The sequence below is a fragment of the Liolophura sinensis genome, chromosome 6, assembly GCF_032854445.1.
Source record: "Liolophura sinensis isolate JHLJ2023 chromosome 6, CUHK_Ljap_v2, whole genome shotgun sequence".
Lineage (NCBI taxonomy): Eukaryota > Metazoa > Mollusca > Polyplacophora > Chitonida > Chitonidae > Liolophura > Liolophura sinensis.
Window position 1 is genome coordinate 33,327,865 of NC_088300.1, and position 25,316 is coordinate 33,353,180.

At 39.3% G+C, this 25,316-nt stretch overlaps 1 protein-coding gene across 1 annotated transcript; it reads left to right on the top strand.

Moving 5' to 3' along the window:
• Window positions 1-1,994: 1,994 nt before the first annotated feature.
• Window positions 1,995-21,409, top strand: LOC135469388 (ATP-dependent RNA helicase DHX58-like). Its single transcript, XM_064748023.1, has 13 exons — window positions 1,995-2,312; window positions 6,878-7,015; window positions 7,452-7,787; window positions 8,220-8,348; window positions 8,495-8,731; window positions 10,740-10,885; window positions 12,245-12,622; window positions 13,742-13,904; window positions 14,603-14,847; window positions 15,852-15,987; window positions 16,768-17,004; window positions 17,439-17,606; window positions 18,623-21,409. The coding sequence occupies exons 1-13, from the start codon at window positions 2,168-2,170 to the stop codon at window positions 19,282-19,284; spliced, it is 3,120 nt and encodes a 1,039-aa protein (XP_064604093.1). The 5' UTR covers window positions 1,995-2,167; the 3' UTR covers window positions 19,285-21,409.
• The last annotated feature ends 3,907 nt before the right edge of the window (window positions 21,410-25,316 follow it).

A 25,316-nucleotide genomic window follows, 5' to 3' on the forward strand; every position in this document is an offset into this window, starting at 1 on the left:
TGGCATCGGAGTCGTGAAAACTTCGTTTGTGTGCACTTGAACTGAGCGGCCAGGGAGTGGAAGCGCGGGAGATTGTTGACTGAAGGCGCAATCGCCCTGAAGTAAACTCGACATTTGCTTCTGCTCCACGTGATCTAATTTAGAATCATACTCCTGGATGCTAGCAAGGGATTTGTGTCTGGTGACCTGCATAATTTTATGTGGAGCGACGCCAGATTTTACAGGGGTTTGGACGGTTATTTTTCGGACCGAGTGATTAGTTTTCCGGCCTTTCAGTGAGTCTGATTGATCGGCAGCCGCGCTTGTTGTGTCGTCTGCTTGTTGACATGCTCGTCCCTTTCCTGGGCGCCCAGAACTCGCCCCATACAGGACTATACAATCCAATAACCTATAAATACTGATGTTTAACATATAGCTTGGAATCGCAGCGTAACAGTAGAGGATACTGTTTTATAGCACAAATTGGGGCTTCAGCGTAACAGCCGATAGAAATTTTTTCCGAGATATATATATCTACATGATTTCATTGGCGTTTTACGTCATACTCCAGAATATTTCACTTATACGGCAGCGGCCAGCATTAAGGTGGGAGGAAACCAAGGAAACCCACAACCGTCCACAGTTTGCTGAAAGGCCTTTCAACGTGCGACATAAAATGTACGGTGGCAGCCGGTTTTGTGAGTGGAGGAAACCTAGAGCACGATGTGAACGACGATCTGTGGCAAGTTACTGACGTGTGAAGTGAAAGTTTAACCCCCATACTGGTCCTCAGCGAACGAAAGGCATACACCTGTATTGTATGGAATTTTATCACACTATGTTTACAAATATAGGTGTCACGACAGATACTGTACACACACAAGGAGAAAAATTGCACAAGTATTATTTATCGATCCGATACATTTGAATCTTACATAAGACCTGGTACTACGTTATATTAGATCCGACGATGCAAAAACTGTGTTCACGTAAATTCACAATTAAGTAACGCAGTAAACGCGATTTACGTTAAGGTCGGGTACACCTTATATATATATATATATATCGATATATAAGGACATTTCATTCATCTGTTCATCTGACGGCGATCAGGTTTATGGGTGGAGAAAAACCAATGTGCGCAGAGTATTCCATCGGCCTTTTGCCATGTTTGTACAGACGCCATGGGTATATGTGGACAGATGTAATGGACGACCATAAAATTAAACATAACCATTCACCATCGAGATGTGTGAAGTGAAATATTGTTAAGTATTAAACAACACTTCACTGTACATATATAAATCCGGAATAGATAAAACTAGAACCACAGACATTAAAAAAACCGATACTTAGTGGTATAAGTGCTGATGGAGGCTGCATACATGTAGGCTATCTGAATATCGTGCATTCAAACTGTGTCCCATTTTAGAAACGGGTTTAACCCCGATACAAAATTTAAAAATCCAGTGAATTTTCTAGTTTACGCCTTAGAAAGTGAAAGATAATGATCTGTCTTAGTATACTAACAAAGCGCATATTATATGTTATCAAGTTCACATGAAGAAAAATATGCCTTTAAATGAAGCTGAAAGTTAGCAGCTCAAAACTGGTTTGTTTTCATAACGATATGTATGGGTGCTTACATTTTAACGCCGAACCAGAATATGTGTTTGTATAAAGGGCTTGAAAAATAAAAAATATTGTAAGCACTGTTTACACTCTAAAAGTTGTTTAAGGAGCCGTTTTCAGTCGCACATGACACCTTTTATCATCTTTAAAGCTTTCCTTCATTTTAAAGTGAATTGTCAAGGCCAAGGATGTTTATGTACAGAAACCATGGAATAGTTACACCTGCAGGCCAAGGGAAACAACTCTGTTGTGTGACTCAAACTCACGTGAATGTGCGCCGGGAAAAGCCGTGACGTAATTGATAATACTCGAAAGTGAAAGCAGAGTTTCCCCTATGAATATTGTGCAATTCTTTCGTTCGACGCTCTTTCGTTCCAGAACAAACGACGGTCTTTCAAGGCTGACAGTGACCTTACTTCTGAGCTCGTGGCTAATTCCTTGATTTGGCGGAGTTGTTAACTGTGCCAAGATAACTTGATACATTGACTGTATTCTGATCTGTTTATAACCGTTGAACGATCGTTGACTGAATTTCTCTTGTGGTGAAGGCTGAAGTATGGCTAGTGCCAGCGGGTTAACGGAAAAGGACAAGAATATTCGCGATAAAGTGAAGGTGTATCGGCCGCTGATAGAGGGCATCATTAACCCTACACAGATGTTGTCCTCCGCAGAAGCTGTCACTCTCAAACATTGCCTTGGAGGTGAGTATGGCCTATAAAACATAACTGCGTCTACTAATTTTTAGGCCAGCGACGTCTAATGAAGTACAATTGACATCACCGCATTTTATTTTACCCAAATCTTGTTAAGCCATAGGTTTAGGAAGCGTGTAATTTGCAACTGTTGGGACATTTTTTTTGATTTATATGAACAGAACAAAACCCTGCCTGAAGTAAATTGACAATAGGCCGTTTTTCACCGAGTACGTCTGGCCATTTGCCAATGATTACACTGTAGTCGCTGCTCTGGTTTAACTCTCTATAGTGTATTTTTTTTCTATATTCTACCTAGAACAGCGTCATATTAACTGCGGCTTGCCCTACAGTCAGGTAGGGTACATGCCTTGTATTAATAATGTTGAAAGAGACGTCGGCTCTTACTGACAGTGAGATGTTTGAAAGATATACGATTCGGAATGAATTAACCAGGCAAATGTAACAATACAGATGGCCAAATTAAGCGATATTTCCGATAAAATTAGGGAACAAGACGTCAGCAAGTTGAAATAAAACATGTCCAAAAATGTGACCTCGCTCTTGACATTTGTATGAACCGAGTTATATACTATTTGACTACAGAACAAGGCAACTTTTAGGCCGTACGACACTTTGGCGCAGTTCTACACAGAATCCTCGGATTAGCCCATATATTCCTATGTAGGTAAGGCTATATTGGCTATATCACAACAGTAACAAATATTTTCTAGGTAACAGAATGCAGTAAAACGTGATATCAGCATTTAAGGGTTGCAGAAATGTCGAGAGAGCGTAAATGAATTCGATGTTTTCAGCGTAAGAATTCGTCGAAGTTGACTAATGTATTCTATTAGGGCCATGATATTAAAATTGCCTCCGAATGGATTTTAAAAAATACGTATCGAGTATCCTGAGCTTTGCCAACAAGTTTACAACAAGGACACGAAACGGTAGTGTTGCATTCGCCAGCACTCAGCATAATAATCAATGTCACAGATTAATGTCCACTGGTACATGTATGCAGGTAGCTTGCCACGTTATATACCTCAACCCTATAATGCTGGGTATAGAGGCCCCTGATGGCGTCATTTTGTAAGGTGAGCACATCGCGTTCAGTTAGTTTGTAGTGAAGGGGTCCCTGGTACCAGTGAAGACTCCCGAACAGCTGCTGTATATGAGTGTACGCTGCTTATAGCGCATGCGTCGCTCTCTATCTTTCGCTTGCATCACTGCCACCACTAGTAAATTTTGTACACAAAACTTGAACAACGGCGAGGTCACTGGGGTCACGGTGATGAGGCAGGAAGGGATGTCAGAAAACACCTCGAAACAGTGTCAACCTTTGTCTCTATCAATACTTGCATTCTCATTTACATGTATTTAGAGTATGTTCATCATGAATCTAACCGAAACCTCATGATGGATTTTTGATTAAATAGTTCCGCGAGAGAATACATGTGATGAGGCTAAGCCTAAACAAGCCTACCTGCGTCTCACAGGCTCCAAAGGCCAAGCTCATCTGGTGTCTTGTCACTGAGAGCGAAGCATGCGCTGTAAAAAGTATGATATGAGTGGTACACAATATTGTAGCAGAATTCACATCCACTTAATTCTGTGTACCAAACTGTATAATTTGTGTACACATTGTGACAGCAATAGAAATGACGCAGCATTAAAATTGTGCACAGAGCCAGTATAGGGTACTGTACATACGTGTGACCCGGTTTTGACACGAGACGCCTTTATACTCTAACCACTGGAATTTAGTAGAATGTCTTGTAAATAGCGAGAATAAGGTAGCCTTTCTAAAGAGCAAAGACGTGTTTATGCAGGATCTGGTGATGAATCTCATGAATATTCAGAAACTAATATGTTTTCTGTTGGTAAAAATGTGAATCTGCCTGGCTGGTTGTGCGTGTATTCAGAGAAATAGGTGTACAAAGCTTCTTATTGATGTAGTGCATGCTATTTCACCTGTGTGTGTGTAAGATCGGGGGGGGGGGGGAGGGGGGACAACAACACATTATCAGCTACAATAAGCTTCAGTATAGATACGACGATATTATGTGAAATACTGGTAGTATTAAATTTCGCCTGACATGAATTGTAAGAAAAGAAATCTCAAAACTTTGCTGCTGGTTTGGTTAGTAAAACTGAGGAAAATGTCCGGCTGACCACATTAGTGAAAACATTATTAGAATTTACTAATTAAGTCCGTGGCATCTAAAGTATACACCTTCAAGAAGTACGACAGAGACAGCGCCAAAACGAAAAAATCTTGGTGTGCGAACGCAAACGGTTACGTTTAGTCTGCCTTTAATGTACACTTGGCCTTGAGAAATCGTTCTAATGTGTCAGCTTGTAACGTCAATAATTAACTTTTGTTCTCGCTCAGATTGTTTTTCTTCTTTTCTGACCACGGTTTTTTTCGTTTTGCGAGAAAACTGCTGTTAACTTTCCACATATGTTCATTGCCAAATCCCTTGGGCTATCTGCTGGAGTATAAAACTTTACTCACCTGTGACCCACTTTTCGGCCATATTAGAGCAGTATGGAAATCTATAAAAAAAAAACTTCCTCTCCAGAACCGCCTTATCCGATTGCATTGAAAATTGATATGCATGTACAAGACTACAGGGGGCATCAGGATTCAGAGATTTTATGCAAGTCGGTCGAGAAATGTGGACGCTCGCTATTTGTCGTTTTAATCACATGATGACCTGTGGATGAATTTTCAAAAAACAAGATATCCATAACATGTAGTTTGACCTGGTGAATATAACCGTGGTTTTACTTTCCTTCTAGTTTTTCTTGCAATCACAGCTCATTTCAGCGTCACTTTTTAAATGCACGTGACCGGACACCGTAATAGCTATAAAGCTGAAAATTGGTCAGTAGATAGATCAACCCCAGATCTTTATTTTTTGACGTAAGGCCACAGAGTTACGACTGATAATTTTGCCATTAAAATGCGTTTAAAAACTTGTTGTTTTTATTGACAGGCAGCTCGTAGAATTGCAATATCTCCAAAACTGCTAAAGGTAGAAAAGAACAAACTGGGCATTTTTAATAACCAGCATATGAAGCAGCTTTTGACGTGTTGTGCTGTTTGGCTAGTCACGTGATTTGGAATTTTATTGATAAGCTTAATCCATCTTTTCCCGTTAATTGGCTACTGATCTTAGGATGAAATTTCACTTTCAAGCTTGTGGAAAATATTGTGGAAAAACTTTTTGTTTGGTATGCAAGTTGTGCTGTAACTGGCCGATGAAATTAGCTTTAAAGTAGGTGAAGTGTAAAAACTGCTCAAAAGGATTAAATTAATACACTGTCTAGTACTGCTTGCATCTGTAAGATCTTTGTTCTCTTTTTCCATTACCATCAACTTATAGGCACCAGATTACCAATCATATCAGCCTGGGGTTCAAATCCAGTCTACTCGTTACCATTCTTACTTTTTTGGCCCATAATATTTAGCACTCTCATGTTCAAAGCCTTCACCCATTGCTGAAATAACTCACAAATCAAATACAGTTGCTACTTAACGTAATCCAGAATGACAAATAATATGGACCTTACCGTGATAAGGAAAGCAGGGCCATGTTGATGTTGTAATCTTACTGTGACTGAACGAGGCGGAGTGGTGAACACACGTCATATTCTACCAAATTCATTTCGGATTTAAGTATGGACACTATGGTTCATTTGTGGGAGATCGTCACGCTGGGTATTGCTGTTTTATTTTCGTTTAAAATACGAGATCTGGTTTCGCCAACGTACATGCAATTCACTTGTTCGGAGAGGTAATTATGTAATATTACTTTTTTAATATTATACAGAAGAGCATATGACTGACAAATTTGAACGGTCTGTGGTGGAGAAAGTGGAAAGTTTTAAAAAGTGAACTTTAAAAAGCTGTGAGTAGAGACCGCTTCGGAGCCGTATAACCGCATGCACTTCTAGCTGATATTGATATCAGTAAATGTTGGAAAGGAAATAAGATACAACGGTGTTGAGGTATGTGCCAGCTGGATTATCAGGTGGGGAAATGAAGGGTCAGAAGCTTTGTGTACTGATTGAGTTTATTGTGGTGAAAAGGTACATCTGCAAGCATGATTATTGATGCTTACGGGACATTGTCCTGGCTTCAACTCCTGTATGGTGGTCGCCTTCCGCATACACGTATGCATTACGTCAGACACACCTCACAGCACAAAACGACACGTATATTGTTTATCAGAGGGTACACTTATTGTGGAGCAATATAGGAGTTTATTGCGCTTAGTGACCATTGTCAATGACTTCGTAAAAGAAGATCGGAGATAATCTCCAAGCTGATGTTGTTCTCGTGAGTCTCCTTTTAGTACGTTATAGGTCTCGTTGTACATGTACTAAAGAAAATGAGGTAGACAAGAAGCACTGCAGTATCACAGGAAAAACGACGTGTTTTGGCTTGGATTTGAACCGCTTTGAGTTCCTTATAGCTAAATATGCAGTTTGTGATTTTTTCTGGATATCGATAGATTTTTCTATAAATCTAATGACATTGGTGCTAAATACTTTGTTCATAGATACCAGTGTTCAACGTATAAAACGTCGCCAAAATAATGAAGGGGATATGTCGGCCGCGCGTCTAATGTTTGAGACAATGGAGAAGTGTGAAGAATGTGGAGTGTGGACAGCTTTTGATGATCTTGTACAAAATGCCGGTAGGTAACATTACTTTATCAGAGACGAATGCAGGTTTCGCTATGCTGTAGATACAGAATATTATGTTTAATTATATTAAATTTTGCTGCATATTTCAGATGATTAAAGCGTTGGCCCACTAGAAACTATCAGACCCTTGACCAGTGAGGTTATGTACTCTGTACCCACAACTTGTTGGTTTGCCTCCGCTCTTTTCTCAGGAAGTTTGTTATGTTGGATACCGAATGTCGGTGGTGTACTCGGGCCACTGCAGTTTCTTCCGCCCATAAAACGTTACTGCCATCATATAGGTGAATAATTATTGAATATGTCGTTAAACAACAAGCAAATAATTGAATCAAGCATTTTTTTCGGATTTGCACAGACTGTTGCATACATTGGCTTTCAGTTTGACCAGCGTGATTTCAAATGTTTTTGTAATATTGTTTTTTATAGGATACACGAGGATCTCCTTAATATTGCGCGAAGAGCCGATGGAAAACGAGGAAAATAATAAACATCTCCTCAAAGTCATGGGACCTATCGTCAAACATAAGATCGACCCGGTGGTATTGTTGCCTCAGTTGTTACGGGACACTTTGTCTCCCGAGGATGGTCAGAATGTTCGCGCGGAGGCGAGGAATAAGGGACCCATTTCTGCAACTGTGCTGTTGTTTGACTTGCTGCTGAAGTCCAAGACACGAAACTGGTTTGACGATTTCATGTCTGCTTTGATTGAAAATCAACAGCACAATGTTGCTGATGAGATTGACCCTGATTATTACCAAGAATGTGAGTACTTATGCACGTATTTATGTATTATGAATTTATATATATATAAATGGCACAGAAGAAAGTTCTGAATGAATATATAAGTGGAAATAGTTGTGGTGACAGTTTTGTTGGGAGATTGGAATGGCACTGATGTTGTCACATCGTTTATGCTCACTTAAACATGTTTCGAGTACCTAGCTCCCACTCTAAAATGTTGTGGCTGCTTTCCCTTCATTATGTCAAGCTAAAAAAGACCATGTTCCTAATCTGTATAATAATAATCATGTTATTTTGGATATTTTTCAGATATTTATTGCTTGTTGGAAGTTTGAAGATTAGGCTTAAGGTATTTCAAGAAGCGATAAAAGAAGGCACACTGCCCAAGGTCTGATGTTTTAAATTCTCAACAAACACGTTTTGATGAAGGTAATTCTTGACTGTTTGATGTAGGGAAGAAGTTGAGGTCTGAAGGCAGTAGTTGCACATCAACGGGAGATGAAAGTTTGGAATCTATGTCATCGCAGACCAGTGTTAAAAGAGTTTACGAAAACGACGAAGAACAAGAAATGGAAATCAGTTGTAAGTACAACAATATAGCAGCTGTATACTTCATTTGCTTTGGAAAAAGGCGACAACTGATGCGCTTTGTGAAACAAAATTGTCCTGTTTATTAAGGATTATTATGGACGGTCAGTCATGCAAAAATATCTTTTACATTTATATAGATGACTACCAAGAGAATAACCTTAACAGAGACGACTTGCAGTCAGCAAAACCCTTGTCGAAGGATGTAACAGGTCACACCAAGACCTCCAGTGAGTTGCTCCTTAACGTGGGTCTTGAGACACGAGACAAGCAAAAGTGTTCGGTATCTGGCGAGTGGACACCCGATGCTAATTCTGACAACACAACTCCCAAACAAAGGGTCGACGATTCCAACACGATGGATTTAACGTCAGATGGTACTGTATTGACACTGATCACTAATCAGGCTACAACATCTTGAACTATTATTTAAAAAAAAGACGAAAAGACGCAAAAAGTTGTTTGTCTTTGTGATGATGCATAACTGAGATATCGCAGTTCAAAATAAGCAAAATCGCATACATTGAGAAAATCAAAAGGGCCGCCATGCTATCAACTAGCTGAGAGGGCAGCTGCGTCCGCTTACTTCAAAACACGTGTTTACCTTTTAAAAATATGTGCTATGTGTAGGGGCGACATCGTGTTTCCGGTTTCCTGACATGGCGCATTCCATGACTTATTAAGAATTCCAGATTAAAACTGATTTATGGAGGTCCCAGGCAAATCAGAAAAAGATGGCTGTGGCTATTTAGATCTGTTCCGACTCCTCTTCCTGAATAACTTATGTTATAGTATTTGTCGTCATTTCCTTTAAAGACAAACCTGCTAAAACTCCAATCGAAAAAAAGTATCCAAACCACAGTTCAGGCCTTGTGAAAAAAAAAACAAAACAAAAAACAAAAACAAAACAATATCCACAGTCGAATTTCCAAAGGCCGAGTTTATTAAGAAAATTAGCATCACAATCTTTTAAGAATATGATAAGATATTAATTAATACCTCATGTATGTTTCCCTCCCTCCCTCCCTTCCAGTCGGATAGGAACACGTGGGGTTGATTAGTTCGTGACATTGCACCCACTGACATTTTATGCGTGACAAATGCAGTGGAGCATGCTTAACAGTAATACATCGTATTAATTTTTTGTCGCGACACGAGTTGTCCGACCTCCCATCAACACACGTTGTATTCCTTTTCACAGGTAGTCTGGTTTAAAAGTTCGTTACGTGTCATTCGATGTAATAAAGCAACTTGTGCATGTGCTTTGTTGTACCTCAACTATCTGGAGCCGGCAAATCATCTTGTTCAACTCTGTATACATCACGCAAAAATTCTATTGTGTTGCAGAACTGTGGACTGTTTGTTTCTTTGCATATTACTAAAATGCATAATGTGCCTTAACTCATATTCAAAGTCTAACGTCTTTGTTGTGACCATTATGTAATGAAGGGTGGCTTGATCAGTATTGTCGAATTCAGCCTTCGTCGAGTTGGCGGTGGCTTTGTGTTTAGATGTAAAAGCCAGTTTTTTAACGACGCCGGCTCGCTTCCCTACGAATTATCGTTTAGTATCATCAAGTAAGTAAGCCGTAATAGAACTTCAGTACTATGGTCAATCGACTTCAACATCAAAATAACATCAGTAAGAACTTCACTTTGGAGTATTGGTAAGTCTATCACGACAGTGGATAGACAGATCACAAATGTAAATTGGACGCGATTTACTTGATCTAACCACACTGGATTTGACCAACATTTCGATATTTCGTGTACGTTCGTTTGACATCACTGCCATCACTGACAAAATTTATACAGAAATCTTGAAGTACGCCGAGGTCATTGTGGTGATTTTGATGGGACAGGAAGTGATGTCAGAAAACACTGTCCCAGCCTTTGTTGTAATACGTTATACACACGCATTCCCTTTATCTAAGGTAGGCACAATATGATTGTAATAAAAACCTGACAGGATTATATTGATGAATGTAGTAGTTCCGCACTGTTAATAGTTTAGGTACTTCCGCGCGAGGACAGCAGCGATGAGGCTTAGCCTAAACAACCTTGTATTGTGGTGGCAGTGATATAAAGTGAGCGGAGAGAGCAGCACATGCGCTGTAAGGAGTATGGTACAGCCAAATACCGATGTTTTACTCCGGTTCTCCCACCACCAACAACACCCCCCCCCCCCCCCCCACCCCGCCCCACACGCGCACAACCCCAACAACCCACCCCCACACATTTAAGTGACCGCGTTAGTAAAGGAGAAGTATTCTTGAGAAGGGATTTAATCAGTGGTTTTCATAGTTACATGACATAGCGTGGTTTGTGTCAGCATTGTACCTAATAAAAGTGGACTACATTTTAAATGAACATTCTTGCATTTTAGGAGAAGAAAATGCAGAACAGGAAGCTGAGCTGCAGTTACGGGATTATCAGAAGGAACTTGCTCGGGCAGGACTGGAAGGGAAAAACTGTGTCATTGTTGCACCAACCGGAAGTGGGAAGACAATGGTCGCACTGAAAATAATTCAGGTACTTTATGGCTTTAGGCGGTGAACAATACACGCACAATGGACACATGGTCAGATTCGGTAGCATGAACGTTATGTATGGCCTTGTTACCCGTAAATACAGACAAAGAAGTGTATGACGTAACGCAGAATCTCTTTGAATCTCTTTCTAGCGACCTGTTTAACAGGTCAACTCTCTAAATTACAGTGTAGCTAGAGATTTAAGTTGTACATGTGCGTGTATATAGGCAACTATCCTTGGTTCCAGTGAGTAGGAAGTAGGTCAGATAAAGAACCTGGTAAGGTAAGGCGGGGAATCAGCCCCAATGCAGGAAACTGTACACCTCAAGTAGCGAAATTGACTGTAGCTGTGAGTGACAGCTGTTGAGACACTCGGAAGACTACGTCTTTTTTCAGTTCTGTTATTCTCGTATTTTCCTGTTATATGGCAAGCATACAGCTTATAAAAGCTCCAAACACGCACTAAAGCGATGTATAGGTCATAAAATAGAAAAATTGTAGCCTGTCACACTGAAATATCTTTTTTTTGCATTAGACAATGTAGAGTTTTGAAACTCAATGCACTACAAATGTAACGTTCTGAAAAATTCTAGGGCACGCAGTTATGCACCAATCAATTAAATAAATATATGACAAATGTAACTTTCAGCCTTATACTTTCTCTACCTATAACATGTTAGTGTTAACGATAGCTAGTGGACCACATGTGCTCTCAATCAGGTTACACGTATGATGTACGTAATACCATAGCTTATCCATTTTAAATAATAATAACGCTTATTTAATGCAAGACGGCCTTTTTTTTTACTCACACAAAAGTATGTTTCGAAAGAAAAAAATATGCCACGAATTAATTTGAATGAAACACTGACGTATTTGATCGAAAGTGCATTTTTGGAGGTTATTACTAAGCATCTCTTTGATGGGATTTTGAAATTTGCACTTTCTTATCGTACCTCCCTGGGGCCGATTCTCTGCCTTAACGTACCAGGTCCTTTAAGATAAATGCATACCGCTTATAAGCAGATGTTGTTTGAAAAGTGCTTGTATGAGTAGGTCTTGCATTATTTTTGTGATGAGTAAATATTGTCCCTCAAGTACTTTGAACTATAGGTGGTGAACTTTCTACTCCTAACTAGATACTGCAACAGGGTCTGATGGACTTTCTACTCCCCTAAGAAGATATTGTCCCAGAATTATAAGTTGTGGCCATACTTAATACAAAGTACTGTATTTTTGATGTGTTGATGCATTGACATCAATTTTTGAAAAATATCATTCGTTGTTTATGTAAATGCATTTTTAGTCTGACAACCAAATTGTTGAGAACATTGGCAAAACAGTTACAATTCCTTTGCAGAAACATTTCTCGAGACAAGACTCAGGAATCCGAAAGGTTGCGTTCTTGGTAAACAATGTGGGACTGGCCAGTCAACAGGCGGCAGCTTGCAAAAAGATCCTTCCGAGTCTGAGAACCAAACTCATGTGTGGTGGCAACGAGGAGCAACTGAGCCTGAGTATGTTGTTACCAATGGTCGACGTTTTCTTCATGACGGCTCAGATTCTACTGGACGCTCTGAGAAACAGAAACCAGGAAAATATTTCTCTGTCGCAGTTCACGTTGATCGTGTTCGACGAATGTCATCACACCTTCAAGAAACACCCGTTCAACGGCATTATGTTTTCTTACATGGACCAGAAACTCCAGGAGGGTGGGCAAACAAGCCCTCTGCCACAGGTATGAAGACAGTGGAGCGTAAATTGATTGCTTGATTGAATGAGAGCCTGAATAAATCGGCTGCCCTTCTTCAGGGGCATGATAAAGCTCTTGCCTTATTGCCACGGCGAAACCTCACTGGTCAAGGGCCTGAGACTTGAAGCAAGCCAGCGCTTTAACCATCTGAGCCAGCGAGGATGTGACAAAATTTAGAATTCTTGTCTTGTGTGCAGTGTGAAGTGAATGGAGACAATTTTTAAAAAACTTTTTGATAACAGTGTGAGCTTTGTACGTAATTAACGTGTTAACGTACGTATTATCAACATGGACTTTTAGGTGGCTAGAGAATATTGGAGAATGGGCAAAGGATATTGTACTGTGGACAGAGGATATATTGTACTGTGGACAGAGGATATGGCATGGAGGAGAGAGGATATTGCATATTGAACAGAGGGTATTGCATAGCGGATAGAGAATATTGCATAGTGTGTAGGATATTGCATAGTGGACAGAGGGTATTGCATAGCGGATAGAGAATATTGCATAGTGGACGGAGTATATTGCATAGCGGATAGAGAATATTGCATAGTGTGTAGGGTATTGCATAGTGGACAGGGGATATTGCATGTTGGATAGACGTTGTAGTGGACGGACGATATTACATATTGAGTACGAGATATTATTTATTAATTATATCCGCCAGTTTTGTTTGCATATGATTTAATCAGGTACAGGTCAAAGGTTTGTTTACCCAAATTGGTGCTAACAAAAGTGCGTTAGAAATGTATCGTGGGCCTTCGTAGCTGAGGTGGTCAGCTTGTCAGCCCGGCACAACGACCCTGGAGTGTCTCAACAATTGGATTGCTGTGAGTTGAAGTCCAGCTCATGTTGACTTCATTTCCGTCCGTACGTGGGAAGCTCTGTCTGTAAATTGACGAGGGTCGTGTGTTTCCTCCGGGCTGTGCCAGGATTCGTCCCATCATAATGCTGGCCGCCGTCGTATAAGAGAAATATTCTTGAGCACGAAGTGAAACACCAGTCAAATAAATAAATTAGAAATGATGCGCATGTACATGTAGCTAGTCATCTGTGGTGGGTTGTCTTGCTCCGACCATTAGAAAGATTTTTGTTATTTGACAGGTTATTGGTTTGACTGCATCAATGGGAGTCGGTAAGGCCAAAAATACAGAGCAAGCCAAAATGCATATTCAGAAACTTTGTGCGAATCTGGATGCCAGTCAGATCTGTACCGTCCAGAAGGCGGTAGGTGAACTTGCGGACTTTGTGCCTGTACCCGATGAAGGTTAGTCGTGCGATACCAGCCACAGAATAAATATTCTAAATGAAATACAAACGATATGGTCTTTTGGCACAGATGGCTCATGAAAATAGTTTTGCCATTCTTCGTTATGTATTGGCTTACGCCGTTAACACCATATACCGGCAGAAGTGAACCACGAGTTGCTCATCACTGGCCCAAAAGCCTATTGAAAATGGGTACCTACGTGGGTATCTTGATGTCCCGAAAAGCCAGAACACATAGAGGGGAATTCATAGTCCGAACGATATAGACTACCCCCCAATTAACAGAATGAGTGTATTTGAATCCAGCTCGTACTGATTTGGAAGCCACTTTACGTCACGAGGTTTGTTATCGATGTGGCAACGCACTGACATTTTTCTGAGATTGGGTTGGCTTGGTTTGTTCCATCCATAAACCCTTCTGACGCGGTCAAAGGGAATCAACTTCAATGTAAAACCCCAATTTAGTATATAAATGAGTAAAGAAAATTAGTAATCGTTCATAGATGCTTATAAACCTGTACTTAAATGTTTCCTTCCCGCAGTGCTAACAATGATCGTACAAAACATCATTCAGGTACGATGTACATTAAAGTAACAACGAAATTTAACAAAAAATGTGGTACATGTGTAAATCATGAATTTCGCTGAAGTTTAACGCTTAAAGGTGACATAAGATATGTATGTTTATATCGGTAGATATCAAGTCAGTGGAAGGCCGAAGAGAGGACAAGTTTGCCGATTTTATCCAAAGTTGGATGGATTCCATCGAGAAGAAAATCAAAGCCAAAGGTTCCAGCTCCGCAACCCTGGAAGACCCCCCGCGTGGAAAGCGAGATAGCCAGGAGTATAAACAATGGATCAGTAAAATCCGGAGAGACGTGGCTGTGGTGTATGATTCGGACATGCGCTACTATTGTATGAGCTGTATCAATTTTGCTCAGGTAAATGCGGTATTCTAGAATGGACGGGTTGTATTTAGGATATTTGTTTACAATTTAATATAAAAATGTAAAAAGATGTAAAATTAGACGTGAATTACCCCCTAATATGCAACGGGCCTTTTAAATTATACCCAAACAACGTGTCAGTTTAAGAATATGTTAAGTGGTTGCTACGGTTAGATGATCAAACTCAAACAGGTTCTTGTTCTTTCTTTCTTTGCCCTGATGATGCTTTTTGATAACATTCCTATAACTCCATTGTGGGATCCAGTCCACCCTCAAGGGTGAAGCCTTTCAGATGCCATGGGACGTGGGTTCATTCCCAGACTCGGACTGAGGATTTTCTAGATTCCCCTGCCGTCATTGTTCTGAAGGATATGGTGGCAATTAGTGGTGTATAGGGTTCTCTTGTTTGGTATTGCAGGTGACAACTTTCCTTCCACCAGTCTGACATGTCTTACGTGAGACAGTCCGACAGTAATTCGCCAATGATCGCTGGTTTATTCCTTGTTCTCCTGTTTCCCTCACATATAAAACTGGTCACCCTTGCATAAGCCGAAAGTAATTGAGTATCGCGTTGTACAACGATCAAATAAAATAAATAAAATATGTTTCGTTTACAGTTTGAGCTGAATTTTTGGTTCAGTTTGCCTATGATCGGATTATGGCATTATAATAGTAGATCTGTAGAGAGAAATAGCGACTCGTGTTTAAGTTGAACTCACCACCATTTTCTTGCATTGAATATGTAGTCGATTCCCATGGACTAGCAGTTTGCCCGGAGAACGTCATTGCAAAGGCAGAGATGAACAAAAAGACTACACAACGCATAGGCCCGATCTACTTTAAATGAGGAGGGTTCACCATTGTATGTCCACGAAACTGTAAAAATGAAAGGTATTGTAGAGTATATTAGATTTGTGTTGGTGAAATAGGTAAATTAGTCAGTTAGTTTGACAAACCCTTTATGTGCCTTTATGTGATGATGAGTCTGTCGTCCACAGATGTGCAATGATGCCTTGATGATAAACCAGGACGTACGCACCCGAGATGCCTTGGAATATTTGAAGAATAAGGTTAGCGAAGTGGATTCCAGCAGGGTCCATGCTGTGGAAAAGGAACTGATTAAGCACTTCAGAGGTTGGTGTTTTTTTTATTCCCCACGATTTCGGGTTAATCTTGACCGAATTACAAATTTAACAAACGACGAAAGAGACCGCTTCTGTGGCCTCCTTGAGAGACCTGGTTCAAATCAGGGTCGGGTCAAACCCAGAGACAATAAAATGGTACTTGCTGCTGCCTCGTTTGGCGCTTAGCACTATGAGTTCAAGGGAAGGAAACAGCACTGCTTGACCCCGTGTCAGTATAATGTGACTGGGTGGGGTGTCAACGTCTGGTGTTTCCCACATGATACGTCAGTGGCGGCTACAATTCGGCGATATCGACTCCCCTGCCACAAGAAGACACAGTATATGTACACACCTAAATGACTCCTCGTCGTTATAAGACTGAAACATTGTTGAGCATGATGTCCTAAGCACATATGTACATACATACACGCAAACTTTACTAAAAGGAAATTTTTAATGTACAGTGTTCATTTATGTGTCCGTCACTCTCTGTCTGCAAATGCGTCAAAGAGTTTTAGGTTATTTCTGATGATATTAGCCCTGTGGACATATTTTATTAAACGTCTTAAGACTTACATGTAAGCCAAAAATTCACACACAGCTACGATTAAATTGCTTTGATTTAAAAAGTGTAAAATTTGCTCACTATTTCTTTGCTGGAGAACAATGTACTGACTACAGTTTGAGAAATTTTTTATTCTAACTTTCGATTTTTAAGCACTTGCAATTTAGGACATTATTAATAAAAATAATGTCATGAGATAATTATGTTCCAATTAAATTTTCACAGATAATCTGGCTTATCTGGATACAGTTAGTTCCTCTCCACTCGCTGACAATCCTAAGCTACGGGAGCTGAAGAAGATGATTTTGCTGGCCTACAAGGAGAAAGCTGATTCTCGCGGGATAATCTTCGTGAAAACGCGAGACCTTGTCCAAGCTCTGCACCGCTGGATGATGGAGACGCCAGACCTAAAGTGGCTCAATCCCCATAAGCTGGTTGGCCAAGCCACCCAAGAAGAAGGAGGTAGAAGGACTTTGTGATATAAAATAATATGCATCATGTGTCGAATTAAAAAACAAAAACAAAAACGTTATGGACTAAAATCGTATTTAGCAGGAAAAAACGTCATTATGTACTAGTTTATGTCTATGATTGCGTATAAATACAGTTAATATATTATGGTTTAATACTTTGACATGCACAGGCTTTCGACTGGGCATGGAGCGGTCCGCACAACTGTATTTTGAAGAAGACACATGTTTGGACGAAAAGTGGTATTATTACACTAGAGAATCTTATATTTTTTATCGACTTGCCTGTGATTAGACTGGCATTGATCTATGAATCAGTGTATTTTATTTCAGTACACAAAACCAAGCATAGATAACCTTTTCCAAACTTTACTTCAAGGAATGCGAACAAGTTGTGTATTCTAGCTTTTTTTTATTACCTTACAGGTATGACACAAAATCAGCAGCGGGATGTACTAACATACTTTAAAGATGGCCACCACAAGATACTTATAGCTACATCGGTTGCAGAGGAAGGCTTAGACATCCAGAAGTGCAACCTGGTGATTCGCTATGACTACACCACTAACGAGATCGCCATGGTCCAGGCAAGAGGTACAGTTCCATTTTCACAGTTTCTCTGAAAGAAACCATGAAAATATAGAAAATTAATTTCTTTTTCACCATTTGTGGCATAAGAAATATAAGCTGACAGAGTAGAAACTAGAGATGCCCATCTTGGCTTTTGGTTGCTTCATTGATGGGTGTTTAACGACCTACTCGATAATTTTTCACTCATACGATGGCGATGACCTTTATAACTAGTGGGTATGCTAGTGTCCAAGATAAACTAAAGAGCTTTGGCACCAACTAAACAATTTTCACACGTGACACGTAAAATCTTGCAACGCCATATAAGACAAGTGTACTGCAACAAACGTAAGACTGGGGAAACGGCGCCACAGTAAACGACACCATGGTAAACGGCACCACGGTAAACCACACCACGGTGTACCTCACCAACAGTGAGAGAGGAGGAACTGTATAATAATGTATAATACCTTTGCCGTAAATGCCAAAAAAAAATGATAGACTTACGTATGCCCTCGTTAGCTTAGCGGTTTAATGGGCTCTTTGAGCGGATGATAGGGATTCTGCTAGTATGTCAACAGGCTTCTCTCCCTACTGCTTTGACTGTGGGTTTCAGTCTTTATCCTCCTCCACGTAAAGGAAATGTTTGATTTTTTGAAATACACAAAAAATAATAAGAAAGCCGAAAATGGCCCTCGAGCGATAACGTGGTGACCTTAGGTACTTAGGACCGTTCTACAAAGCGTACGTAACTATATGACAGGCTCAACTGTTATGGCAACGCGTCACTTGTAGAGCACGCGCCGCGTCACACAACCGCTCAAGTAAGGTCATCCGACATGTCTAGTGTGTTCATTGTTGAACTCATGTTTGGGGTGTGTTAGGATCTATATCTTAAACCATTGAATCTGACTCACTCTCACCAGAGTTTGTGGGTTGCTGTAGTTTACCTTTTAGCTTAGTCCGGTTTCCTTTTTGAAAAAACTTTACTCTAAGCTTCTAGTGTCACGCAATTCTTTTGTTTTGTGTTTCCCATGTAGGTCGTGCTCGCGCGGAAAACAGCAGGTACATATCCGTGGTAACGGAAGGTAGAGGGATTGCTGAAAAGGAACAACTGAACATGATGCGAGAGGTAATGATGAACAAAGCCATCCGGGAACTTCAGACAGACATCGCAATAAACCCTGGGCTATTTCTGCAGTGTATTGAGGCACTGCAGAAGGGAAGCAAAATGGAGAGAGATCTAGCTGGCAAAGAGTTTGGTGGAGCGAGTTTTGTCGAAGGGGATTTTGTGCTAAGATGCCTTACGTGTGACCAGTTCGCCTGTTTCAATTATGATCTCCGTAGATTTGAATCTACACATCACGCGGTGATTTCTGAAGATTTCCCAGCCCATTGCAATGTGTCCCTTCATCCGAAACCCACTCCTTTAAACCACAACCTTTCAAAGACCGGAAAGATCTCGTGCAAGAATTGCGGCAGCGACTGGGGAATCATCGCCATTTACCATGATAAGCGGTTATGCGTAATCAAGATCAGTAGTTTTGTCATCGAAGACTTCCACAAGAATAGAGATATTTGTACAAAGTGGAGAAAGGTCAGGTTCCTAGTGGAAGAGCTTAAACCGTCCGATAATGAAAGGGCCAGCCGAACTAGCCTGGCCATTGGTCAGAAGCTGGCTTCTTGTGGTACAAGGCGGTGAGGTGTTTAGGTGACTTGGGTTATTTAGAGAGTGGCCTCCCAGTCCGAAGAAGGATTTCATGTTGAGAAAACGTAAAAACGATGTAAACTTTAGATGAAAGAATGTAAAAAGTTATTTGTAAGTAACGTTTGCCGTATTTTTTCTCGATTTTCTTTCAAAGTGAAAGTCATTTTTGTATTGTGGATATAATTGCGTTTAAAATGTGTTAAACCAAAGTATTTTTATTTTTAATATATTCCTAAATATTATCATAATTCAGATTTAACGCATGTTTTTAGATATAAAACAACAAATTTATATTCATATAAATTTATTAGACACGCATCACATCCTCATCTGCAAAAATATTAGGCAAAGACGGTGTATATACCAAAAATGTGGCCCAAAACACCCACGGTACATCAGTTGTTTTCAGAAGTCTTTTTCTCTGTAAAGAAAAATTCAGAAAAGTTAAAACCATATTTACAAATAACGTTTAATGAAAGGTAATAATTATCTTGCAAATACTTTGATGTACCTCATGTACATGTACTTGGAAAAAAAAAACCCTTGCGCTAATAATCGCTTTATAAAGTCAAATGGATTAATAATCCTGCTATGCCTTATATCTATCTATTGTTATTGCTTTTTTTATTCCTAATATGTAGTTCCTAATATAAATAATTTCCTAAATTCGAATACATTTTCTTCTAAATGTTTAAGATCAACCTTGTTACCTTTATACATGTAATTTCTGATATCAGTTAATTTACACGAGAATATCGCTATCACACGAACCAAATCAAGTGCAGTAATAGTTCCACATACAGGTAGCTTATTAATCTATTATTGTTGATTCTTTTTACGGTCCCCAATGTACAAACCTTTTTAAGTTAAAAGTAATTAATTATTAAAGTTCCCAGTGTATGTAATTGTATTTTCGTAACTTTAGCTTATAATATTAACATATGTATAATTTATGTATTAATGTATATAATGTTCTTGTACATGTGAATGTTACGACTTGACGTTGTACATGTATCTTTATGATTTTAACTGAAATTTTTTACATGCGATGTATAATGTGCACGATGCTTTTCTGTTACTAGCTGGAGAGAAATAGCTATGTATATATATATGGTAGGATATTTGATGGTTTAGAGAGAAATGAATTTCTTGATTTGATGAGCAGCTTGTCTTTGTTTCTTGTTTGAAAAAGGAATACACCTTGTGGGTAATAAGGCATACCAGAGTATGCACCAATGTTGTCTTTTTCTGTATAGATATTCAAGCAGCGATTGTGACACGGAGTCTGGTCGGAAAGTAATAAAGTAAACAACTAGGCCTACAAAAAAGATTTTTTTCTTAACCCATACTGTATTCTCTTGAATACACATGCGTTCGGTACAAACAGAAATAAATAAAATAGCATTAATGATCGTATCACAAATGATCAAACTGATGAAATAAACACTATGTCAGTGTACTACACAATCTTAATACAAACACATTAACACAAACAACATCGGTAACGTTCGGTAAGTAAAATTACAAACATGTACCGTTTTTTTTTCTCTTATATAGTATAAAAGAATAAGACTACTTATGCCATTCCAACTTGTAAACATGCTAACCCAGGTCTACAGATTTCTCATAAATTCAGTGCAGCATATTTGTCCACATTCATCATTCATCAACAAACATCGAATACATCAGCTCATTCATATTCATGAGCGCGGAGTGACGTCATGATCTACAACAGAGATTTCGAAAGCTTTAATTTTCCATAGTTATCAAAGAAATAACAAGACCAATGGTCAATCAAACTAACGAGAACTAAAGATATATTGATACGGTACACTTCAGTAGATACTTTCTTTACATTTATATCAGATAAATGCCTTATATGAGTGCAGTCTGACTGCGCCCTGTGTTATTGTGTGACCTAATTTGCAAGTGCCTGTCTGGTTACGTCGCGCCGAAAATTGAGGAAGCAACACTAAATGCACACGTATCAAAGTATCCAAAATCTTTTGTGTCAATTAACAAAAGAAAATGTATGTCACTTGAAGAGTGGATCTCCGTACTCTGAAAACAAGTTTTACGCAGCGAAACTGGCTCTTCTCACCGCGTTCGTAGCTATCGCTTCGCTATCGTCTGGCTGCTGTGACGTCAGGTTGCGCGCAGTAACTGGGTGAGTGTGGGGACAGTTTAGTGCTTGGATTATGTCAGGGAGCGACCCTTGCTTGCATCTGACGTACTTTTTTTTACTACACTTTGATCTTAGCCAAAAGGGCGAAAAGCGATTCTTAACAGAGTCATTTCACAAAGACTCGGAATTTTGACTGCTTTTGATAAAACATTTAATTGTACAATGTTAAAATGAAAGTTTTTATTAATTACATTTGTCGTTATTTATTTACTTATTTGTTGTTTTACAGAGGCCTCAAAAATGTTTCACATATGATTGAGGTTAACTTTATGGGCGAAGGAAATCATGTGCCCACAGTAAACCCTATGTCTTTGGCAAGTTTCTGAGGAACGTTTCCTCATGTCTACGTACACCATACTGATGGGAGATAATGGTCCGAGATAATAGTCTTTGCGAAAGTTAGAACGTTAGAATGCGCAAACCATCACACAAGCGTAGTCGACGACTATAGTACTGGATTCATATACAGTGAGTGTTGAGGAATCCCTGACTAATGCCGGGTTTGAACCAGCAACTCTTAGAAAGGCTGGCACCTTAACTGCTCGGCCATGGCCCGTTCACTGAACATGTGTAGGTACTTATGTACGAGGGAAAATTATGTTGTAAACCGCAACGGAGCCCAACAATATTCGAATTAACAACTTCTTTCTACAAGGATTGTGGACTCCATAGAAAAAAATCCACTAAGGGCCTTCGTTTGTTTGTTTGCAAATTCTATCTCTGCAGAAGTACCACATATATGAGGTTTTTACGCTTTTAGATCTTAAGAAAGACGCAATCAACGCCATCTCAACATAAGAGGCTTGCCATATTTATTTTGGCCAGACTCTAATCTAATTTTGGACAGTTACAACAGTGGGTAAGAAAGGACCAAAATACTAAGGCTTTTTGTTCCCTCATACAAAATATGAATGCATCCTTGGTGTGAAATCGTGAGCATTTATAGTTTGCTTTACCTGACAACGCGCTTGAATCATGTTGCCAACTGACAGGACATGCAACCAACAGTAATGACGCCTCGTTTTCAGCAGCTGGCCATTTCGCTTTCTGTACCGTTTTCCTTGTCCGATCATGCATACTCTGCAATACTCTGCAACTGGTGTGACGAAATAAGAGTTAAACCATACACTTGCGACAAAGAGAGCGGAACTCAATCAACTAGTTGTAGTGTAAATACATATATTTATTGATTGATTGATTTATTGATTTATTTCATTGGTATTTTACGACGTACTCAAGAAATTTATGACGGCGCCTGGCATTATTTTGGGAGGAAACCCACGCTATCCGCAGGTTGCTGGCAGACCTTCCGACGCACAACTGGAGAAGAAGCCAGCAAGAGCTGGACTTGAACTCACAGCGACTGTAATGGTGAGAGGCTCCTTGATAATTGTGTTGTAATTGTAGGATAACCATTCCCTCCTTATACGTATATGAAACAGTATTATTACATATAAAATGAATCCGTTGGAATATCATTTCCAGATGTTTTCCTGGAACAAAGAACTAATTTGGGACCCACAAATACTTGCGAGGGTGTTTGGGTTTCATTTAAGGGATGACGAAACCAAAAGGAAACTCTGGATGACTGGTCGGTGTGTATGGTTTAGCAGATAATGATACATTTTCATGGGGATATATCTACAGAGTTTGATAGACGTTTAAAGAGTAAGGTATCCGATTTTCCAGACTGAATCCGCATCCTATCCCGGGCGTCCTCAGCAGCCCTTGCTATCAAAGTCATATCAGTTATAACAGCAACTAAAAGTTAAATTTCTGGATGTAGAATGCTGATGAAGAAAATAAGGTTGTCAAAGAAAAGAGACTGGTACAAATATTCTATAAAGGCCTTGGCTGGCAGCAATCAGAAGATAGTGGCAGAGCAACTTGACAACAAAAGTAAGAACAAAATAAAGAAAACACGTCCTTCTTATGTACCAGAAAAAAATATGAAACAAAAATCTTTCTTGTCTGATACATGAAAATTGTTTTGCAATGAACTGTTTCATGTCTGTAAATTTCATGATGTGAGGCAGTTATGCCTCAAATCTACAGACTCTTTTCGTTTCTCAAACTTTTCATAAATATTACCATATTTAAAATCTTTGGTATGACCCGACCCTGTGTTGACCCCAGGTCTCATATAAGCGTCAAAAAATGCATTTTCAGTCATAATGATCTGTGTAGATTTTTTCTCGTTGTTAATTAATGACCTCTGAAATCTTCATTCTAAAATGTTTCAGTCCCGCTGTAAGATATACAAATTGAAGAACACACTATCCAACTTTCATTATAGATGCCTTGTTAATAATTAAACCTGAAGCAGTCAACGGGTCCGGATAGCACAGTTGGTAGAGCGTCCGCTTCGGGACCGGTAGTCGAGTCACACCTAAGACTTTAAAAGAGGAAGTTGTAACTCTTGGCGTTCAGCATGAAGGGGATAGTGCAACGACTGGTTGACCCGTATCAGTATAGTAGGAAAAAAAATTATAAAAAGCCTTCTCAACTTTCTACATTCTGTTATATTCCAACTGCAGTTTCAAACTTCATGTTATTTTCAAGGAATGTGAATATGAATATCCACAGAGGTCTTAATAGAGGATACGTGTTACCAGTAAATTTGGAACATGTTACGTACATGTCAAAACAGGCAGTGGTTTAGATACATGGCATAATACATGGATAAATTGTTGCTGGGAACAAGGTCGTACATGTATACAGCTGTAAAGCAGCGAACAATGGATTAATCAGTACCTGGGAGTGTCTAGCTGCAGGGTGACTAGTGACGATGCGTCTTTATTAGCATCGAACGGATGACCCTGTGGATATTCTGTAACATAATATTTGTACATATACAATAAGTTATAGGCCTACATACACTGAGTAATAAGGTTTTTCCTGTGAGGGCTCCCTCAGTTCAGTTAATAAATGACTCTGAGTGGTCCTAATTCTTTTGTCAATTAATACTTACCCGTATAACCCGTATTATGTAGACATGATTTAAAATCTCTCATTTTGTTTCGATTTTACGTTTACAATTGTACGGATTCTTCTGGCAAGGGAATATGGGATATTTTCTCGAGTATGACGCGCGTGATTCGAACTAAAATGAAGATAAAGTTGTGTGTCCGTGGATTTTCGATAAATATCAGTTGATATAGAAGTCCCCTCTTTCAAGACAAGTATGTCTAGAAAGGGTATTGACTTAGACTTTACTTCCACTGTGGGATATTTGGGGATTAAGGTTATTGAGGCTATCAAAGAGAAAATCAATCGGCCCGGCGATATATATATATATATATATATATATATATATATATATATATATATATATATATATATATATATATATAGATATATATAGATATATATATATATATATATATATATATAGGAACGGCAATGTAAAACATGACACTGATATTTTAATACATAGCTTGGAATGACAGCGTAACAGCCTGCTGTGTTGTTACCTAGCTAGGTATTGCAGTGTAAGATATGATACTGATGTTTTAATACATAGCCTGGAATCGCAGCGTAACACATGATACTGATGTTTTATTACATAGCGTGGAATGGCAGCGTAACAGCCTGCTGTGTTGTTACCTAGCTAGGTATTGCAGAGTAAGATATGATACTGATGTTTTAGTACATAGCCTGGAATTGCAGCGTAACACATGATACTGATGTTTTATTACATAGCGTGGAATGGCAGCGTAACAGCCTGCTGTGTTGTTACCTAGCCTGGGATCGCAATGTAAGAAACGATACTGATGTTTTAATACATAGATTGGAATGGCAACGGAACAGCCTGTTGTGTTGTTACCTAGCTTGGAATTCC